Below are 22,603 nucleotides of genomic sequence, written 5' to 3'. Positions count from 1 at the left end.
TTAAGGATATAAAGCCTGAAGGTGGCACATGAGAAAAGTTTATGAGGTAATTTAAAACTCTATTCCATTAGGAAACAGGATGTGCTCAACTGTCATTGCAAAATGCCCTGCCCAAACTCCACATTTTGGCTTAAAGTTATAGTAAGTAGAAAGCCAATTTGTTCAAAATGAAAAAGGTTCATCCTCTGGGGAAAATAAATGTGCTTAACATATTTCAGTGATCTGCTGGATATATTAATTTTTGTTAAATGATTGTTAAAACCTGGTGGTGGCACTTAAGGAAAAGATCCAACATCCAAAACAAACGTAATGGAAATTTAGCCCTAGCTTTTGAACTGCCTTGCCCTGGATGAAAATGCTGGTGTAAGAAAATTTATGGTCTGACAGTGGCGTAAAAAGAAAGGTCAGAATAACAAGAATTCATTTTCTGGGGACCCTGAACATCCATAACAGGACAAAAGTGCTGGATGGACAGACTGCCACCCTCAAACTATCGTTTTATCTTTGGAGGTAAATTACAGTAAAACTATCACAGGGGGTCTGAGAGTTGAAATAGGTTTTTTACCCTCTCTGAGGCGCTGGCAAGTTTGGTGGCCGAGGCATTGAAGGTGAGAGCTGCCACAGGACTGTCATGAGCCGGGATCATGGTCACTGTGTTCTGAAATGACCAAGAGGGTGATACACTGGACAGGAAAAAGAGTGTTATTCCATACTGAAATTATGTTCATGCCACTAAGATGAGATGAATTTCCATCTAGCTGCAGTTTGTTTATCATGGAGAGGCATCAAATTAAAAAAAAGTAAAATCCAGAAATTCAGAATTTTCCAACAGTGAAATGGTTTACAGTCTCCTGAAAGAAACTGTTATTGATAAAGAAATTATATGATATAATTGTAATGGAAACCATTGGTCAAATAAATAATATCACAGGCTTGGCCTGCATTGTTTTTTATATAGTAGAATTTGGGTCTTTTGGTAATAATCCTCTTAATTTACATATGGTTTAAACTTACAATAGAGTCACATGTTGTTATACTGCCAAAAGTTCAAAACTGTGGGGGAAGCTAAACAGATTTTTTTGTGATGGCTTCAATACACTACTGTCAAAAGACACTTTAAACGCCAACACATTGATTGTGTGATTTGCCACCAAAAATATTATTAAAAAAGTGCATGGCTGCACTTGGTTGTCCAATTAACAGCTGATATAAATTAGAATTCTGGCTGATGGTGAGGACTTATCATGTTTTTATGTTTTGGACTATACTGTATATGCCAAGTCTACACACACTGAATAAAATACAACTAACAGTGTAGCTGTTATAACATCAGCTGACTGTGTTCTGTGATGCCATATTTCTTACCAAACTGTTGGCATCATACACTATGATCTCCCCAATAGTGGCACTGCCTGGATAGGCCAGGTAGGAGTTGGAATGGTTGATAGAAAGAGCACAGAGACCTACAGAGGAGAAAAAGGAAAAAGAAACATCTATTGAATGGCAAATGGCGGTTCATGAAAGATGTGGAGCTTGTCAGTCAAGCAACTCAACAATCATTTTTTTATGGGCAGAGCACTAAGACTATTAAACCACTCCAACATTCCAAACAAGCAAGGATGAAGAAACTTAATGTGAACAAGGAATGAGCACAGATGTGTTTTACAGACAGTGGCTCAGGGGTTTAAAACTATTGACAATAATACACAACTGGAATTATCCTTTCAAAAGATGTTTCAGTTGACAAACCCAGCTATCACAGTGCCACAGGAAGTGGGTTTGTATGCATTAACAACTTACTTGCAGTTGTTGGTATTAATGTCTTACCAGAGGGATTGATAGGAGTGTTGAGCAGAGTCTTGAGCAGCTTCATATCTTTAATGTTGTGGATATAAATGGACTCTTCAAGGCACACCACGAGCCTCTGCAAGACAGCAGACCTCAGGTCATTCTACTCTAATGTAATGCAGTCAGCACTGGCTTATATTACTCACATCAGTGAAATCCCACTAAAAAAAAGTCAATGATCTTAGTTTAGCTTGCTAGCATATTGATTGCACTAAACACAAGGTACAGCCGAGGATGATGGGAATGCCATTACTTTTGGAGGTACAGTATTTGGTCATAAACCAAGGTATTGGACACATTTAAAATGTTGACATGGTGATGTCCTCATCCTGAGGAGAACATACATGTACAACATTCTATGGAAATCCTCTCAATGCGTACTGAGTTATATCAGATGGAACTAACATAGTGGACCCACTGACATTGCCCTCCCTTAAACCAAGTCGTCGGTGTGGCTAGTATGTCCATAGTGCACGGCTCCAGATTGCAATCATTTTGTGCAATTTTGCAGCCATTTTCGGAGACAGTGTGTCTGAAGGTGGGTCACTACCAGTGGCTCTATAGGATGCATCTGGTGGACACCATGGGCTTCCATCACCTTACAATCTATCAGCCAGCATACCATGATAGGGTGTTTCGCACTGTATCGCCTATCTTTTCACGTCACTGCAAACTTGTCATGGAGGGAGAAATACCACGAAAATAGCAAACACTTACCTAACCGTCTTTTTCACTTTCTGTAGTTTATTGCTGAAACCAAGATTTTACTAGCCTGGTGAAACCATCCTGATCTCGTGAGCTCATATTGTATTTCGCTCCACAGATCAGTCTGGCCATGGAGTCATAAACGCAAATTCTGGCATCGGTTTTGGCTTACCGGGCCAATTACAACCGTTTATGACTTTGGTGCGGGTTATTTGAAATCATGTCATCAGAATAGGAGGGACAAGGAGTGGAGTGAATATATTTCATAAACAACCAACATGGCTACTGATTTTGAAACTGTGATGGTAAATGTGTTGAACAAACTGGAATGTTCATTTTCTTTAAAAGCAGAACAAATGGCTGCACCGAAAGCTTTTATTGAAAAAAAAGGATGTGTTTGCTGTCCTTCTGGGTTTGGTAAAAGTTTAATTTACCAACTGGCTCCGTTGAACGGGAAAAAGATGGGACTCAGTGAAAACCCAGTGGCTATTGTTGTTTCTCCGCTAGTTGCTCTCATGGAGGAGCAGGTCAGGGAAGCGACCAAACTGGGAATCACTAGTGATGTTACGCTCGAGCCACTTTGCTCGACACAGTGTCGATCTTATGAAGCGCAATTGTTCCGAGACAGTGTTTCGATCCCTGCTTTGGCACGCCCACAATCACGTGACTACCGAGAGCGAGGCCTCGTTACAGGCTTTTCCAGGTCTTCCACTTAGATGCCGTTCTGACACACAGCCAGCAGATGTCACTCTTCTGACTGTAGGAAATGCTTCGAAGCAGTGTGTCATTCTTGAAGCAGTTGTGTCAAAGTGTTTCACTGCTTCATGAAGCTTCGATTTCACCATCACTAGGAATCACAGCCATGCAACTCGGAGTCCACAGTGTGGAGGAAATCCGCAAAGACGGCAACACTCTTTCCCAGACATCATCACAGCTCATCTCTGCTGCACGCTGCACCTGGTTGCTGGTCTGTTTACAGTGGCGTTGTGCTAGCCTACGTCACACGTTTCGTTTACTCTGATTGGTTTTCCATCTTTCCAATTGCGTGAAGGGGCACTTTGAGTGACAGCTGTTGATACCACCCCTCGGGAATAGAGGAAATTTACAGTCCGTATCCAGACCCATTCACGTTTTGCGAATTGGGTCTGGCAACGCCAGGCTAAGATTTTACACCCTCCACTTAGACAACAGGCATGGAATACTAAGTAGCTGCACACTTATACATGTCCTGCATGTCAAGATCCAGAGGAGAAAATGGAGAAGGTTGGTTACCTTCCTTAGCAGCGAGGGGTTTTGCAGCCCTGCGAGCGCTGCCTAGGAAGGTAAATTTCTCCTCACTGTCATCAAATAGGAAACTTCAAATCGGCCAACTTTCCCCCATCATCATCATCATCTCCTTTTAGGATGGCATGAGCAGCAGTGATGCCTTTGTAACCCTTATCTGTCTCTTGTGACATGAAAACAGGGGCCAGGAGCAGGGGGTCTGCCTCCACCCAGCTTGGTCCAGGTGTAGAGGCCAAGCCTTCTGACATATCTGCTTCTCCCTGCAGCACAGTTTCATCACACATAGGTGGGCCCCCTCTCTTCACTGCTGGCTAGCTTGGCAGGTCTTCCAGCAGTGAAGTAGTGTGTGGGAAAAGCAACGCAGTGAATACACTCGTAGGTGGAGGTTAAAGCAGCCTAAGCAAGGGGTAAGCCCAGACGTGCCGCATACTCTTTATCTTTATCTTTCTTCATTCACACACACACACACACACACACACACACACACACACACGTTTCCTTAGAACATGGCAGGAGGTTACAGTGTGTGAATCAGGTCTCCCGGAGGAGCTATCTAAAGCTTATAAAGGGAGACTGGGGTACATAAATAACAATTTACAGTATACTAACAATACATAACATAACAATACACAACATCATACATACCATATACATCACAATTCTAGCTTTCTCAGATCAGTTAGATGTAGGACCTACAAGTGGTGTCAAATATATGAACTGTCCTTTAACAGTTTTTTGAAGGTGGAGATGGACATTTTTAAGCTCTCATCGAGCTCGTTCCAAATCTGCGGGCCCCTGCAAGCAATGGTCAGACTGGTGTTTTTAAGTCTTCTGTTTTTTACCATAGATAAGATGTTTTTTCTGGTATTGTAAATGTGCTGAGGACTGCAGATTCGAAAAAGCTCAGACAATCTATTATTTATTTTGTTTACAATTTGAAACATCATACACGCATTTTGGTACACATTTAATTCTGTTAGACACAGGGCTAGTGTCCCAGATAGATATTTCATTTGCTGCAGGAAGAAAGCTTTGGCCTTTTCCCAACCTCACTAGGGTAGTTAGCTGTAGCCATGGTTTGCTAGTGAGTTGTAGATGCTAGTGGGTTTGTGAATTTGCTTAACAGCTTGTGCAGCAACTGAGTGGAATAAGGTTGGAGAATATCGCTATTTTCCCCACTAGCATGGGGGCAAAAAGAAGTACTACTTTTTTGGAGGCACTGCTCCCTGTGATGTATTGCTACCTGTTGGGACGTATTGCTAACACCACCTGCTACGAGGTGTTGTCACATTTTGATATTGCTAATAGTAACTCTATTCGCAAAAGTGTTACTACTTTGGAAAATATACCAAGTTAAAGGTATTGCTACATTACACCAAAACTAGATGTAGAAGAGTTTTGCTACTATTTGTAAACTAGTTTGTGAACTGTACAGCTGGGAACAAAGCATTATCAGAGTTATGCACTGCTATCCACTGTTTGTAAATAGTTTAGCGTAGCACCCAATAGCACAGTTTTCAACAGGCTTCTGCAAGAAGCGAGAAGAGGTTTCTGAATGACAAGAGGTGCTTATGTCAGCCAAATATATAGGAGGAGGGTCACATCTCATCCTAACATAGGCTTCACAAGTGCCAGCCAATTAAAGCTGACATAACATTACTTGATCTTCTGACAAGGTTACGCAGAAGGTGTTCCCCATGGTGAGACATGATATGAATGCTATGACAGAGGACTGCCAGTAGGCTTGGACAGTATCAGAGTATTGGGGTATACCAGGTGGTTTAGAAATCCTGACAGATGCTCATACAGATGCTCATCTGTCTATTAACCTCATACTGGAGAGGTTGTAATAAAGATGTGTGCAGATAGCGCTATACATAAATATCGTCATATACTGAATACCAGGGGGAAATTCCAGGTATGAGGGTACAAAAAAATATAGTAAGTGGAATGCACTTGTGTAGCGCCTTTCTAGTCTTCTGATCTTTCTAGTCTTCCAACCACAAGTCACATTCACCCGTTCACACACACATTCATACACTGGTGGCTGTGGCTATCATACAGGGTGCCATCTGCTAATCAGTTTTTAACTTACACACCACTGGAACAGCCCTCAGAAGCAATTTGGGGTTCAGTATCTTGCTCAAGGATACTTTGACATGTGGACTGGAGAAGCCGGGGATCAAACTGCCCATCTTCCAACTAGTGGACGACCCGCTCTACCCTCTGAGCCACAGCAGCCCAAAATAGATACCACCTAAGCCTAACTGCCAGTGCCATAACTGTAATCTGCATAGTGCTGTGCATCCAGAGGAGTTCATGGGATGGGGTGTGTTTTTAAACTTGGAGATTTGCACTTCTACATGTGCTGCAGCTCACATCTCATTCAGAATGCAAATGATGGTGAGCAGGTTTTAAAGACACAAGGGCAAAAAAGATGCTTCAGCAACATGGATGTTTTTGACCAAGAGGCTTCCTGTGTGAATCAGTTCCTACATATGATGAATTACATGGAAACACACTAATATTTGAGGGTTGTAGGTATGAAATGGGGTAGCTCACCTGTCTGTTAAGCTTGATAGCCAGGATGTTGTTGGGATAGCTATAGTTGCAGATCTCTGTCCCCTTCTTGAAGTGGTAGATGTTCATGCGCTGTGGCATGGTGGTGCTCACCATGACTATCAGACTGCTGGAGAATAGACGCTCCACGATGTAGACATCTGGAGTCTCTGCTGGGGAAGAACAGGGGGCAGACAGACAGGCAGTGATGACAATACAGCTTTAATGTCAACAAATCAAAACTATCTCTTAGACCCAGAAGGCCACCTACAAATTTTCCCTCAAAAGAAATACAGCCATTCTAACCACTTCAACCCAGATGTTCTCTTTAATTTCAGGTCAGAAGAAATAATTTCCCATGCTGTGTGACGCTGTATTCTCTATTCACTATATATTTGTTATTCAGGATCCTGGGGGCCTGAGGGTCGAAGCTCTTCGGGTCGACCCTTCAAACACCTGTGCGACAGGTAAAGCTGCAGAGGTCTGCTATTGATTCAGATTGCTTCAAACCAGCTAGTTTGTTCTGAGTATCTCTAAACATGTCTAAAGGCAGTGTGTTCACATCTGTTCTGAAAGGCATGGTGACAAGCCTGACAAGAAATATTAGCAACAGTCACCTCAAATAGAAACTCTGGCTCAGGAGCCCAAAGGCCTGTGGCTGTTAGGCCCATTCAGTATCCATCAATGCTTCATTACAGGCTTAAATTGTATCATGGAAAACTTGGAAAGGTGAGATGGATCAGAAACAGCTTTGAGGTTATCGAAATTTTAACAATTTCAGGTTACCTGTCACCTGCTGGCAAATAAATTTATTATGAAATCTGTCATATTAATTAAGGTGCATTATATCTACAGCCTGATCAATATATTGTATAGCAAATGTTTTCGTTGCATATGACTTACTGCAGTTGCTGATGTTTCCAGTCACCTCTCTGTGAACTTTCAATTTTGGGCTAAAATTATGCTCTAATGTCTATTTTGCAAGTCTTGGTAGCGCCTTTTGTGGTTGGTGTTGGACAGTGTTGGTGTGTGCCTGCAAGTCACTCATAGGGATGAGGAAATCCATTCATCAGTCTATAAACTCTCCTCCTGCCAATCTCTGCTAACAAGCCATGTTGAGGGTTTTTTAAATGTAAACATCAGTAAACATCCAGGAAAAGATGGAGAAGATGGGAACCAGCTGAAATAGCATCCTGCTGGCCATTGCACAGACACTGGACAATAAACTGGACGACCTCCATGTTGCATCAGTTTCCAACAGGATATCAGAACCTTTTATATCTTTTGATTTGCTTAAACTTGGCTAAATCCTGGACAGCGCCTCTCAAAAAGGAGGCTCTTTTCTATATGCTGATCTGGTGGAGCAGAGGACAGTGGGAGAGTGCTTTACATTGAATAAGGACTGGTGTGACAGTGGGAATGTGAAGTGCTGTCCTGTTCCTGCTGCGGATCACTGCTATACACCACTCAGAGGCATGTGCAGTGCGGCACTGCCCATGTTCAGCAGGAGCGACCATACAACCGTCTTTCTGAAGTCAGGGTGTGTGGGCAGTTAAATTATTTCACAAGCAGAAACGATGGATTACCAGAACCATCCAGCAACATGGACAATTATAAAGCAGCAGTTAACAATGTAAGAAGATGCAAACAAATGATAAAATACAGTGCACAAGTTAAAGGAGATGATGGGATCACATTTCACTGGAGTTGTATGTTTATAAATCCATGTGACATATAAATGACTGATTAATTGATTGATCAACCAATTTAGTTTATCACAAATATCAGTATCGGTGGATATGTCAGCCAATAAGTAACAAAAGTTGCAGTGCAGAAATGCCAAAAACATACTGATCAGATTTGGATCTGATGTTTAAATTGCCAAATATAGATATATCTACATAATCCAATATCAGCTAGACTTTAAATTGTTGTGCTATAATCCTTTTAAATAATGAATCATGCCCTGACACAAAGCCCCTTGAGGCAAATTTGTGATTTGTGATATTGGGCCATGAACATTAATTTGACTTGACTTGACACAAATGCTCAATAACGTTAAGCTTTTTAATATAACCTTCCCAGCATGCCAAGTTGACATATGTCATCCAGCACACCAGACTGGACCTGACACTGGACACTTTAGCCAAAACACACCCAGTCTGGGGAAACTCTCTTCTTCTTCACTGCCATGAGAGGCTGCTGCCAAAATCACTGAGCACTGTGTGATTACAGCAAGCTCAGCCTTGTCTGAGAGTCTGAGAGTGACTGTAGCTTTCCAGCCAAATGGAAATGTTAAGCATATTTGTAAAAGTAAAGAAAAAAAGAAAAAAGAAAAAAAAGTGCCGATCAGTATTTCAGCTCACTAGACAATCAGAACATTCATTCTCCAGATGTGTTACAAACTGACAGAATATCAAAAGAACTCCAGTCACTCTTCTATAACTCTGGAGCATCACTGCATACCACTGCTGCCTCCCACCTAATATAGGACCTTTATTTTCATAAATTCATGTTTAACCATACTTCTGACATGGCTCTGACATGGCTCTGTGGATAGTACTGTTGGTTGTTTGGCTGCTACATTTCTCTAATTTCTTAATGAGAAACAGCTCAAATACACAACACAACACCTACTCCTTTGCACTTTCACATTGTGACATGCATATATGTTACCAAATTTACAAAATTTGCTAATACTGTAGCTGGCTTCTGTAGAACATTTCTAAGATTCCATCCTTTGTTGTTTTGTTTTTGGTTTTCTTTTGACAACTTAAAAGATGGCAAAAATGATTAGCAGTGGGGGTGGGAATCACCAGAGGCCCACCGATCTGATAGTAGCATGATACTTTGGTCACAATACAATATTACTGCAATATTAAATGTATTGCGATATGTTGAGTATTGTGATAGATATACTGACTTATAAACATTTTTCAACTGCAAATTAAGGAAAAACTTTGTCAACATCTGTTTTTATGTAGTCAATCAATCAATCAATTTTATTTATAAAGCCCAATATCACAAATCACAATTTGCCTCACAGGGCTTTACAGCATACGACATCCCTCTGTCCTTATGACCCTTGCAGCGGATAAGGAAAAACTCCCCAAAAAGTAAGATCACGTTTTTGTTCATCTCACTTTAATCATTTTTATGAAAGCAACATGTGTCTACTGGACTGAAAATACAATTTATGTCATTATTCTATTGGGCTACCAAAAGTTTTATTTGTAGTTGCAATATTTATAATTTATATTATTAAAAAATCAAGAAATGGTGTTCGTGTATTGATACAATATTGCCACACAAAATATAGCAATACTATGCCGTCTCGATTTTTTTCCCCGACCGCTACTTAGCACCCAGACATCCATAGCCCTCAATCAGTCCTGTTTTTGGGATTGTTGTGGCCTGAAATGTCTGACTTCACTGCACCTTTTCTAAAAAACTGTGATGCATGTTGCAATGATTATAGGTGTTTTTTGCGATGAAATTGTGGGGGCAATTTTGCAAGTGAAAATTGCAAAAACAGTTTCAATGCTGACACGGATTCTAAGCCAATTATTATGAGCTAACACAGCACAACGTGATCTCACTCCAACTTGTCATATTTTGCCACTTGGGCAGAAGCCCTGTAGCAGTGGTTAACATCTGACACTGAGTTGTTAATCTCACACCGACACATAAATGACTAAGTTATTAAACCTGTTAATAACCACCATGTAATGTTAGCCATGTGAGGCTAAGGATTAGCCCTGTCACTGTGTGTGTGAATCTGAATTTGTGTTTGTGTTCTCACCCAGGTGCACATCATGCCATGGGTATATTTTGATGTAAAAATGCAACCAAGAGTTGTATTTAGCATTTTCACGTATATTCTTTGTTTTACAAGGTAGCAGTAGAGGTGAATTAACAGTTGTTAGGTTAACTCATGGCAAGAGAGGGATTCAGAAAAAAGTTTGTTTGATGGAAACAGATTAAACTTAATAGGAGTTTAACTAGAGATTGAAAAATAAACAGAGTATGCACTGTGGGTACATGTAACCAGTATTTTCAGTCTTTCAATAACTCTGTGTTCCTTTCAGTGAAACCTGAGGAGGTGAGTCTAGGACAGATGAGCTAACACAACAGCTTGTGTAGAAGTAGTGCACAAGTGTATAAACGTGGAAAAAAATGTTTGTCCTTTTTGTCATATAAAACTCAATGATCCATCAGGGATATATGGATGATTCTGGTGTTCATGCTGTCATCATTTAATGGCTAAACTGATGCCATTGGAAGGATGTTTATTCCACGCTGATGCAAAGTCTAGAGTTAGAGCTCCATACTAACCACTCTCATTGATACAGTCCAAATTTTCCACCATGGTCAGAGAAAACAGCTTGTAGCCAGTCTTTGTTCCCACAGCCAGTGACCTGCAACACAAACACAAACATGTACATGCTGTATATCCACCATCAGTACAACTGCAACACATCTATAAAGCTTTAAAGGGATAGTGCACCCAAAAATGAAAATTCAGCCTCTAACTTCACCAGGGCATATGGGTGAGTAGATACTCACCCATATGCCCTGGTGAAGTTTTAGAGTCTTCACATCCCTAGCGGAGATCGGCGGGGGGAGCGGCTAGCACACCTAATGGCAGACGGCGCCCCAGACTAACGTCCAAGAACACAAAATTGAATCCACAAAGTATCTCCATACTGCTCATCCATAGTGATCCAAGTGTGCTGCAGCCCCGATATAAAAAGTTGTTTCGAAAAACATCATATGAACTCTGTTTTTAGCCTCATCGTAGCCTGTAGCTCTGACTGCTTCTCTGTGCTCCGCGTTAATGTGTGCACGCCTGCGCGAGACCAGCGAAAGCATGAGCTTTGCTCACCCGTGTTTGCATCACGTGACACGTGCACCACAGGGGGAGACAACAGTAACCACAGTAGCTAAAAGATAATTTGCACTACGTTAGCAAAGGACAGCCCAACATGTCTGAAGACTTTGAAATTGAGGAGGAACAGCATTTCTTTGTTGAGCCGTATTTGTTTGAGCCCGAGTATACGCACGGAACTCAGGCTACTGGATGAAGGAGCTGCCGCAGCTCATGAGCGTAACCCTCAGCCAGCCGCAGAATACCGGAGTCGAGCACTGGAAACCTGGTGGTGTAGTTGTTTCAAATGCAAAGCAATGCCAACGGATGAGGAAAGTCTTTGCTGCTCAGACTGGGAATTGGCGATGCCTGCACTTGAGAATCTGGACATCAGTACTGATGAGACTGCTGCTCTTCAGAGACCGTGCATCACCGATCACCCTGAGCGTGCACACGTGAACGCGGAGCACAGAGAAGCAGTCAGAGCTACAGGCTACAGTGAGGCTAAAAACAGAGTTCAAATGATGTTTTTCGAAACAACTTTTTATGTCGCGGCTGCAGCACACTTGGCTCACTACGGATGAGCAGTATGGAGATACTTTGTGGATTCAATTTTGTGTTCTTTGACGTTAGTCTGGGGCGCCGTCTGCCATTAGGTTTGCTAGCCGCTCCCCCCGCTGATCTCCGCAAGGGATGTGAGGACTCTAAAACTTCACCAGGGCCTCCATCGGCATGAGGGTGAGTAGATAATGGGTGAATTTTCATTTTTGGGTGCACTATCCCTTTAATTAATTTCTCTCACTATTTAATTTACAGCCATTCTCAGCAGGGAAGGAATAAATCTATCAAATTCTGTTGCACTCCACCTGAATATTCAGGGGAAATTTGATATGAGGGGGTTTGGATTCACTCCTGATCATCACACTCTCCCTGATACTTGCTATATAGAGCCCTCTAGTGGTAAGAATTGTCATGTACAAAAAGTAAGCTTTTGTGGGAACAAAGGGATCAGCTGAAGTTGTAATCAAACAACCCTCACAGCTCATCAAAGTGGTTCAGTCTACTACCTACGTTTCTCCAGAGCATCTAATAGCCTTCCTAAGTGAATGAATTCTGCTCAGTGGTCATAGAGATGTAGTAATTTTGATCACAGATGACTCATGGTATTTGCTGAGGAAGACCACTGGAAGCAGTTAAAAGCAAGGTGTACAGTCAGTAGGTCAAGCTTAGGTTAAAGGTGCATTTCGCATTATTAACATTTCAAGTTCAGTTTAGTCATCTCAAAGAGTACCACTCAGCTTGTGAAAACAGTTGTATAATTATCTCCGCCAAGGAGGTTATGTTTTCGCCGGCGTTGGTCTGTTTGTCTGTTTGTTTGTCTGCAAAATAACTCAAAAAGTTATGAACGGATTTTGATGAAATTTTCAGGAAACGTGGATAATGGGACAATGTGATTGGTTGAAGCAAAGTGGATAAAATAATGAAAAATAAAGTCTATCGTCTAACAGCCTCAGCAGCAATTCCAATTTCTATATAGTGCCATCTGGTGGCCAGAAAGCACGTCTTGTTCTACTTGCTTAATATTGTTGTAATTCTAAAGTTGAAATTAATGTTCTGTGTTGGAAAAAAAGAAAGTGAAAAATACAAAAAAACATTATATTCTGTGTTGGTACAAAATAAAAACAAAATAAATACACCACAGTGTCTCCATGGTGAAGGCATATATAACCTAATATATATATATATATATAATATATATATATATAATGCAAATAACCTAATTGTGATGCAGGCTGCAAAATCTGATGCAGAGGGGGAGGGAATATCACCTACTTGGCGGAGGTCTGCACTCTCTGAGTGCTTTTCTGAGTGCTCTTTCTTTTCCTCTGTGGTTCAGCCAAAGACTGCTCCTTCCCAAGTGCAGGACTATCAGACTGAAAAACTCCTTTGTCCCTCAGGCCATCAGACTGTACAACTCCTTACTCGGGGGGAGGAGGAGTAACAGGAAGACAGAGGATGGGAAGGAGCAGTAACCAGAAGCCTGTAGCCACTACAATAAGGAATATAATAAGGCATTACTTATTTTCTCTGTATATATCATATCTGTATCATATATCTTATATTTATATTTTGCAAATTTTGTTTTTTTACTTTTTACGTTTTGATACCCTGTGTGCTCTTTACCCTGTGTGCTGCTATCCAATACTGCTGGAATCTTAATTTCCCTGAGGGAGTCTTCCCAAGGGATTAATAAAGTTCTATCTAATCTAATCTATCTAATCTAATATAATCTGGAAGAGTCAAATCAGACAAAATATGATGATGTCATCAGGGTTATCTTGATTTGGGCTTAAGACCTAAAACTTTTCATAGAAATCCTGCATTACAATGGTGCTGTAGGGTTTTAAAGAAATACGCATTTAGTAGGCAGGGATAGTTTAAAGGGATACTTTGGATGTGATACTTTATATGTTTATGAAGTGGGGTTGTATGAGGACCTTTTCCAAATCAATGTATTACCTACGATAGATGTCTGTCAGCACACCCCTACAGTATGGAAAAGTGTCAGGAGTGCCAAAATGGAAGCTTAGCACTGTACTGCTGTGGATGGGGGGCATCAGCAAAACATATTTTAGCCACCTTAAAAAAGTCCCACCTAAAAAAGTCAATATCAGTTTAAGTGTGCGCTATATTTCACCGCTATACCCTTCCGTGGGACAGCCCATTTTAACGGGGAATCTGTTAACAGCTTCAGTTCCACATCTGTGCTCTCTTTAAAGCTACCAGACTCCTTTGACAAAAACAGTAATTTTAGCTCACTGAAAATAGGAGCAGCTGATCTATCACTGCCATCATCAGTTAGTTAGTTTGTGTTATTGTGTGACTTTGGTGAATCTAATCTAACTGCTGAAAGTGCCCAATTCACACAATACAAAACAAACTAACTGATAAGAGTCAGCAGTAGACCAGCAGCTCCTGTGTTCAGTTATGTTAAATCACTGTTTTTCTCAGTGGAATCTGGCTTTTAGAGCGATACAATGGCTTCATTGCCCTGACGGAAATTGCTGTCTAATGGAAAGGTAAAGCAGTGAAAATACACTCAATATAGCATACATTTAAACTAATATTGATTTTTTTAAGTGGCTAAAATACATTTTATTGCTGACCATGTCTACACCAGTAAACTGTCTTTCTAGTCCTCGAAAAACAACAATGCATCACTATAACAAAACTGAGATACAGATCCAAGACACAGCACAAGTGGATCATTGCTCTATTGTGGTTAGAGCTGCCACCAGCACCTTCTGATGTGTATAACCCATGTAGTGCTTCCTTTGCATAAGTCAAGTAAGATGTGTGGTTCCCTGTTCAAGTTCAGCTCTATCCCGGAACTGCTCATCTCACTGCCTGCTTAGATATCCAGAGATCCTGACTGGAGTAGCACCCAGTCCAAACCTCCAATTCAGGAGTTGCAGGTCAGGGGACCTATTTTAGAGTCTTCTTTTGATTCTGTTTATTTAGTTGATTTAAATAGCACCCACTGGCCCTTTCTTTTCCCTATTATATTTATATTTGAGAAAATATAAGTTCCTCATTAATCAAAAAATTCAGTTCCAACTGGTTTTACAGTGCTTCACTTCCCCTCGGTAGCTGGGTCCAAAAATTGATCTATGATTTAAAAACATGCCCTGAAATGGATTTCCAATTGGTGCGCAACACCAGGGCAAAAATGAAAAACATTTTGTCAAGGTGAGACATTTGTAAATGCTCACCTGTTGCCATAGCCCTCAGGACCACACATTGAAAGTTCATTTGATGTCTTGTCAAACAAGCTAACCAACTTCCTGTCACTCCCTGTCTCTTACCTGCTTGCTTACCTGTCTCTTTTCACACCAGTCATTTTCTTAATGGCCACCTGTGCCCTCATTCCCCACCATGAGATGTGTATATTCCTGTCCTGCCTCATCCTGTTTCTGAGCAGAAGGAAACCTGCAGAACTCTGAAGAAGATACAGCACGTCTCTGCTGCTCATAAACAATCATCTCATTTTGTGACAGATGCATCTTTTTTCTCTGATCTCTTCCTTAGTTTGTACAGAGTTGATTAATATAAGAGAGAGGACTGAGTAATTACAGTATCTCACATAAGTGAGTACACCCCTCCCATTTTTGGGAATAATTTATTATATCTTGTCATGGGACAACACAATAGAAATGACACTTTGATATAACTTAAAGTAGTCAGTGTACAGCTTGTATAGTAGTATAGATTTACCTTCCTCTGAAAATTACTCAAAACACAGCCATCAACATCTAAACAGCTGGCAACATAAGTGAGTACACCCCACAGTGAACATGTCCAAATTGGGCCTAAAGTGTCAATATTTTGTGTGCCAACCATTATTATCTAGCACTGCCTTAACCCTTTTGGGCATGGAATTCACCAGAGCTCACAGGTTGCTTCAGGAATCCTCTCCCACTCCTCCATGATGACATCATGGAGCAGATGGATGTGAAGACACCTTGCGCTCCTCCACCTTCAGCTTGAGGATGCCCTACAGGTGCACAGGTGAGTTTAGGGCTGGACACATACTTGGCCAGTCCATCACCTTTACCTTCAGCTTCCTCAGCAAGGCAGTTGTCATCTACTAGGTGTGTTTTGGGTCATTATCATGTTGGAAAACTGCATTGCGGCTCAGTTTCTGAAGAGGGGCGATCATGCTCTGTTCCTGCCACATGAACTGGAGATGATTATGTCAGGTGAGTGTGAGTTAGCACACACACAGACAGACAGACAGAAAACATCGAAATAAACACAGTCCTTTGTTTCACAACATCTCCCTCTTATCTTTGCATTACACAGCACTTAAACTGAATGGACAGAGGCTGACTTGTGTGAACATCCCGTTTAATGTACAAACAGTGGAACGTACTCAGCATAAAGCAACTCTTTGTAGTTGTGTAGTTGTATATTTGTACTATTATTTAAGTAAGGGGTTTGTGACCTGTTGTTTGAATCCTGGCTGGAACTTGCAGTTGCTTACAGTGACTCTATGCAACAAGAGATACACCCTTAAATTAGAGCATCTGTTTGGCAGAGACTGCCCTTGAGCAAGGTACTGAGAACACCCTACTGACCCAGTAGAGCTGCTGTAACAGCCATCAACAGAGGGTACTGTGGTTAGACTGGGCAGCTCCCAGTGGGACTGGGATTTAAGGACTACTCCAGCAACCCCAACCTCATTCTACGAAACAAGTGGACTTTTGAGACAGATTTGTTCCAGCAGAGGCCGATATATCTTGACATAGCATGACCCTAGTTTGGATGAATGAAAAAACAGTTCACCTTGTTAACTCCAAGACCCAGCAGATTAGCATAACTGGGACTGGCCCCGGAGCAAATAGTTTTTCTTGGGCCCTCGCTTTATCCAAAACACAAGCACACACTCGTGCACACCAGACACACAACCACTCCAGAAAATTGCAAAGCAGACAAGTACTATGTACTACCATGGAGAGGCTCGCCAAGCACCTCTGATCCTGCAAACAGCCTGGCATCAGCACCACGGACAGCAGCCACTGTGCAAAATTTATCACTGCTAATTTAACAGCCTGCCCTGGACAGGTAAGTACAAGGTGGGACGGAGGTATCTATAGTAGAGTTCGGAGAAAAAATCAATACAGTATAGTATCGCAATACTTTGTGTGGCAATATCGTATCGATACACAGACACCAAGTAACAATTCACTACTATATAAATCAGTTGAAATTTTTTTTTTTTAAAAATCTGAATATATAGTCCTTTTAACACAGAGATCGCATCACAGGGGTGCTACAAATCATACTGCCTTTGTATTTTTACATAGAACCAAACAACTGCGGCATCATGCTGCTCCAGTGTGTGATTACAGACAGTATACTGGCATTGCAGAAGCAAAAGAGGTGTGACATGTAACCCAACAGCTTCGGCTTCTGGTGTAACATATAACATACACGTCGGCAGCACTTTATAAACATTAACAATGGACAATGGCATAATATGTCAATAACAATCATTGACCATCTCTGTTATGACGGCTGATCTCATCCTCTGCTTGGAGGTTGAAGAGCTCCTGGACCTTACTGTTTTCCCAATTTGCAGACATTAACAGCCACGGCTCTTCTTCTTTAAGATGGCCACTAACTGCTACCACCTACTTTTTAAGTCTCCTGCAGTGGGTTGAACGCATAACACTTTATCAAAATGTCATAACGTTGCCAACCATGATCGCGTCCTGTCCGATTTCTACAGAGAGTGTTTCAGCACCGTAACTACCTTTGTTGCCAGCTCAGAGGCAAAACAACTCTGTCCTCTCATTCCGCAATTGTACCTTTCATACACAGCAACGAAGAGGCAATATTCCTGCCTTGTACAGGCTGTGTAAAGGCTCTGGTGATTCCCAGCCCTGATATCTGGCTATTACATAACAATTAATTTTAGTGTTATCATCACAGTAGTCAATGTGTAAGAGGGCCAGCCTACCTGGCTGGTAGTGCTGGTAGTGCTGTCTGCGTCAGTGCATGCATCGGCGTCTGTATATGCTTGCCAGGAGCTCGCTAGTTCCTCTATCCGTTCCTCTATCCATATTAACTTTTTATCAAGTTTTTATCCGCATTTTTTTTCCACTGCACTTTTTTTATAGTGGCTGTTTTAACTATATAATTCAACCTGTTGAGGACTTCAGTCGCCTGCCCTGGATTTTATGCTTTTATCAAAATCATTTCAAGTGACAACCTGCTTGTCAGCGTGGGAAAATTCCCTTCCGCCTTCTGCACCAGCTTGTTTTTAGCTGCGGAGCTAATCCAGACCGAGGACTTTATTGGGTGTCAAGATGCTGTCTAAACATCTCCACCAACTGAAGCCTGATCTCCGCAGCATGCCGGTTAAGTCCCGCTGCCTGACACCCGGTCCTCTCTGTGTTTCTTAAGCCATTTCAACGCTGTGGGCTCCGGGTTGGAGCCCCTGCGTGCAAGTGCCCGTACCCTCCCTGCTAGCGGCTGCTACCCTCCATCGCCAACCTATCACTGTGCTGGAGAATAAGTTTGCCCCTCTCAACGAGCACAATTTCCCTCCACTGGTTGAGGAGCCCCAGCCTTCTTCTCCATCCCCCCTGCCTTCCCAGGGGCCCCGTGGATCTTCATCAACTCCGACCCCTCCTCCAGTCATACCTGAGCAATCCTCCCACTCCAATAGACGCCGCTCCATACCGCTGTTTACACCGTCCACTCCTCCATCATCCAGTCCTGAGAGCCCACACCCAACATCTCCTCGCCCCCTATTTCCTCTGACTACACTGATTATCAGTGACTCCATAACCAGAAACATTAGTTTTTTCAATGAAGTAAGGCGTTGCTTCCCCAGAGCCGCGGTCCCTGACATCTTGGCGAAGCTCCCAGGTCTGCTGCACACACTGCTGTCCTCCATCCACAGTGTAATTGTTGACCTTGGTTATAATGACACGGCATTTCGACAGTCTGAGGTAACCAAAATTCATTTTAACAAACTTCTGCAGCTCCTAAAAGACTGTGGAAAATCTGTTTTTATCAGTGGGCCACGTCCTCCTCACAGCTGTGGGTCAGAAAGGTTCACCAGAGTCCTCTCCCTGTCCTCTCCCTGCATACATGGCTCCTGTCTGCATGCAGGTCAAACAATGTAGGCTTCATTCATAATTTTAATCTTTTCTGGGAGCGCAAATCCTTTTAAAGGCCGACGGTGTCCATCCCAACAAGCTGGGCAGCCGCATGTTAACAGCCAATTTGCAACATGCTGTGCAATCCTACCCACGTGATTGACTATTTACACATCTCACACACGCTCAGGTACCTCCCTCTTCTTCTGCAGTGCCTTCTCAGTCTACCTCTTCCCGCGACAACTCCCCCTACAGGCCCCAGCCGTCACTAACCCCATCTGCTGTTGGTCTCCCCATTCAGACCATTGTCACAACAAGCTCTTTCCGTTCCCATGGCAGCTCCGAAGCTATATATTTCAGGAATCCAACTAATATTTTAACTGTACCTCGAAATGTACCACTACAACCAGATTTATCTTTAATTAACATGGCTCTGCTGAATGTAGGAACTCTCACCTCTAAGACCTTTACAATCAATGATTTTATCACTGAAAAGAAACTAGACTTTTTATCTCTTATTGAGACCTGCTCCCCAACTACAACTTCTTCCATTCGGTTAGGCAAGGCAAATGAGGAGGCAGAATTGTCACCATCTTCTCAAATAAATATAGCTGTTCTAGAGTGTATTTTGGTGATTTCACCTCATTTGAGTACATTGCCCTCACTCTAAAGGATGAACCAGCTGTACTTTTACTAACATTGTACCGTCCCCCTAAACTACGGGCAGGTTTTCTCGATCAGTTCTCTGAACTTATGTCACTCATCATCACAAATTATGATCAGATAATTACTTACTATCTGATTACTTACTTACTAATTACAGACTACTAAATCCAACAGCCTTTGATGCACTTAGTCAGGCATCTGCTTTCAAATGTGAAGAATTTGCAAGCTTTTTCAAAGACAGGGTCACCTCTATAAGGACAGGTATTGCTAATTCATTAAATGCTGGTAACTCCTGTGATACACCAAAAATCAGTCCCCTGAAACTGAAATGTTTTAGCAGTATTTCGCAATCTGAGTTACAAAGAATTGTAACTCAAACAAGCTGCTCAACATGTGCTCTGGATCCAGTACCTACAAAATTCCTCAAAAACATATATGACAGTTTGGCTCTCTCCATTCTTAAGATAACCAACACCTCATTGGAAGCAGGTATATTTCCTACTGCCTTTAAACGGGCACTGTGTAGGAATTTCTCCCATCTAGTGTTGAGATCGTATATTGCATTCAAACGGATAGCGCACTCTAGCTCCTCACTGTTTCAAACGCGTATTGCAACAACGGTAGCTGCTGTGTACCAAAAAGCTATGATAACATTGATGAAACCATGTCATCCGATACTTAATGGAGTATTCATTCAGGCTCCTACACAGACACACGCGACACGAGTTAACAAACCCCCTCCTCACCATGCTGGCTGTGTTTACAATGTAGGACTGTTGGGGAGGGTGTACATCGAAACAAACCAATCATGTCTTGTCTTTTGACAATTGACAAGTGGCTCAACCTCACACGCCTCATCCCTGTTTCTACTATAATATTGTTGTACCTATTTGTTTTGAAGTTTCAAATGTGAAGCACTTTGAGCTGCATTTTATGTATGAAAGATGCTGTACAAATAAAGTTATTATTGTTATTATTATTATTATCATTATTATTAGTAGTAGTATTATTATTATTATTACCTACAGTAGTAAGTGGCAAAAAAAACAGCTGACATCTTCGAGACAACATCGACACCCAGTTTGTAAAGCAGGATTGGTCACAATCTGTGCAGCCGCTGAGGCCATGACATCCTGACTTTGAGTATCTGGTTTACTCAAGCTCAAAAAATGGTGAATCTGTCATTTCCTCTAATGCAACTCTGCAGATTTTTAACCCCTCCCCCAGTACATGTAATCACCCACCCACCCAGGTTTTCAGGCTGTTGTTTGTAGTCTCCAAGCTCAAACCAAGATAACCCTGGTGACATCACTATGATGACATAATAAGGGTTATGCTCTCAAACTTTGGAAAGCCTCTCCAGAGCCACAGAAAACATGATACTGATGGCTTTTTTGCCGGTTGAATGGCACTTCTCATGATAATCAAACTGATTTTCATTTGTAAAGTTGTGTAGTGCCACTTTAAAACCTAGTCTGAATACCCCGTTCTGTTATAAGTGACAACAGCTTTATCCATCTGTTAAATTCCAGGGAGAAATGAAGCAGGAGCGGTCTGTACTTGACCCAGTAGCTTGTTATCTGGCGGCTTGCTTACGTGGAGTCTTGGTTGAAAGAGGCGCAGCCAAACTGGAGCCCCGGTCCGTCCGGCCCACCAGGCCCGCCGACACCCTCTCCGCTCTCCATCCCGATTCCCAGCGCCCTCCTTCCCTCCCTCCGCCCTGGATTGGAGGCCCGGGATCGGCTGCACCTCTTCGCTCGATGTCGGCGGAAGACGGCTCCAATGTGGAAGAAATGGTGACCGGCTGGTGTGTAGGTAAGAGCCCCGGGCAGAGCTGGAGTGTTTCTCCGCTGTAAATGAGATGAATTTCAGTTCTACTGCAGTTATTTACTGAAGTCGGTGATCCAGACACTGGAGGAAAAGACGGGGAAAACAGAAACAAAACAGGAACAGCTGACAGCACTACGTCACATCTCCGCCTCTTACGATTGGCTGGTAGTGAAACCATGTTGTCTGGCTTCTATTTTTGATTTGACAGACGTGCAACAGTGTCTTTTGATTGGCTGTTTAAACATTGACTGCTTTGTTTGTGTTCGTCCATTCATGTGACGTAGCCTACAGCGACATCAACATTGCTCTCTGCTGTGGGGAAGTGACAAGGCTACTTTTTTGTTTGTATGTTATTTATGCAGTGGTTCCCAACCTTTTTCCTTAAGGGACCCCTTCTCAATCATTGAGTAAACTTACGACCCCTGACTAAGTTATATAGGCTATTTAATGCATATTTCGTATTATTTTCAATGCGTAACAATGTAGTACAGAACAACTGATTGACTACACAGTTAACTCAAATACTGAACATAACTGCTGGAAATTTGTATCAAGCGAACAATTTGGATGAATTATGAGCAGATTATTTCCTGTAAATATTGCGGGGGTATTCCTGATATTTTTAAGGAACTTCTCGTATATATCTCTGTCTGTATTATGTATTTCTTTCGTTTTTATTAAAAATCATGCATACTTAATAGTTTTTGTTTTTTTTAAAAAAAAAAATCAGTGTTTTCTTCTCCCGGACGCTTGGCTGCTCCCGCTCATGCTCCCGCTTGGTGCCAGCTCCCTCACGAAACAAAATATAAGGGCTGAGAGGTCAGGTTCAATTACTTGCAAATTAGCTGAGATGATGCCTAGCAGACAGCCAGCAGCTAGTTAGCCACCCCCGATGGTGCCACCTGTCACTCAAAGTGACCACGCCCTCAATTATGCGCAACTTTAAGCCTTATTTCATTTCATTTATTCATTTATAGGGTACTTTCTATTGGGAAGTAGCTGTCCCCAACCCTGACCTCTAAAATTCAATTCATGTAAATAACACTTAAAACATTTTTCATATTTTTTTCAAAAGTCTAATTTAAAACATCTTTGTGATTAAGTTTAAACAGAAGTTGAAAGATTTAGATGTATTGTGGGATTCATTTTTAAATTAAGAAACTATGCTAAAAAA

At 41.9% G+C, this 22,603-nt stretch overlaps 1 protein-coding gene across 9 annotated transcripts in view; it reads right to left on the bottom strand.

Annotated features, from left to right (window-relative positions):
• The window catches only part of wipi1 (WD repeat domain, phosphoinositide interacting 1), a 45,429-nt gene extending 23,867 nt beyond the window's left edge, over positions 1 to 21,562 (bottom strand). For 6 of the 9 annotated variants that reach the window (XM_050069110.1, XM_050069109.1, XM_050069115.1 and 3 more), the window contains exons 1-6: positions 21,196 to 21,562; positions 10,732 to 10,814; positions 6,400 to 6,569; positions 1,828 to 1,924; positions 1,366 to 1,463; positions 566 to 658 (exon numbers count right to left, since the gene is read on the bottom strand). In XM_050069110.1, the coding sequence (XP_049925067.1) occupies positions 566 to 658; positions 1,366 to 1,463; positions 1,828 to 1,924; positions 6,400 to 6,569; positions 10,732 to 10,814; positions 21,196 to 21,284 (630 nt within the window). In that variant the 5' untranslated portion in view covers positions 21,285 to 21,562. Of the gene's footprint in view, positions 1 to 565; positions 659 to 1,365; positions 1,464 to 1,827; positions 1,925 to 6,399; positions 6,570 to 10,731; positions 10,815 to 13,096; positions 13,314 to 21,195 lie in introns of all 9 variants that reach the window. The other 3 variants (XM_050069113.1, XM_050069114.1, XM_050069107.1) reach the window with 3 other exon arrangements.
• Positions 21,563 to 22,603: the final 1,041 nt, after the last annotated feature.

The sequence above is a fragment of the Epinephelus moara genome, chromosome 18 (genome assembly GCF_006386435.1).
Source record: "Epinephelus moara isolate mb chromosome 18, YSFRI_EMoa_1.0, whole genome shotgun sequence".
Taxonomy (NCBI): Eukaryota; Metazoa; Chordata; class Actinopteri; order Perciformes; family Serranidae; genus Epinephelus; species Epinephelus moara.
The sequence above is the reverse complement of the archived record's forward strand: the minus strand, read 5'-3'. Positions and strand labels throughout refer to the sequence as shown.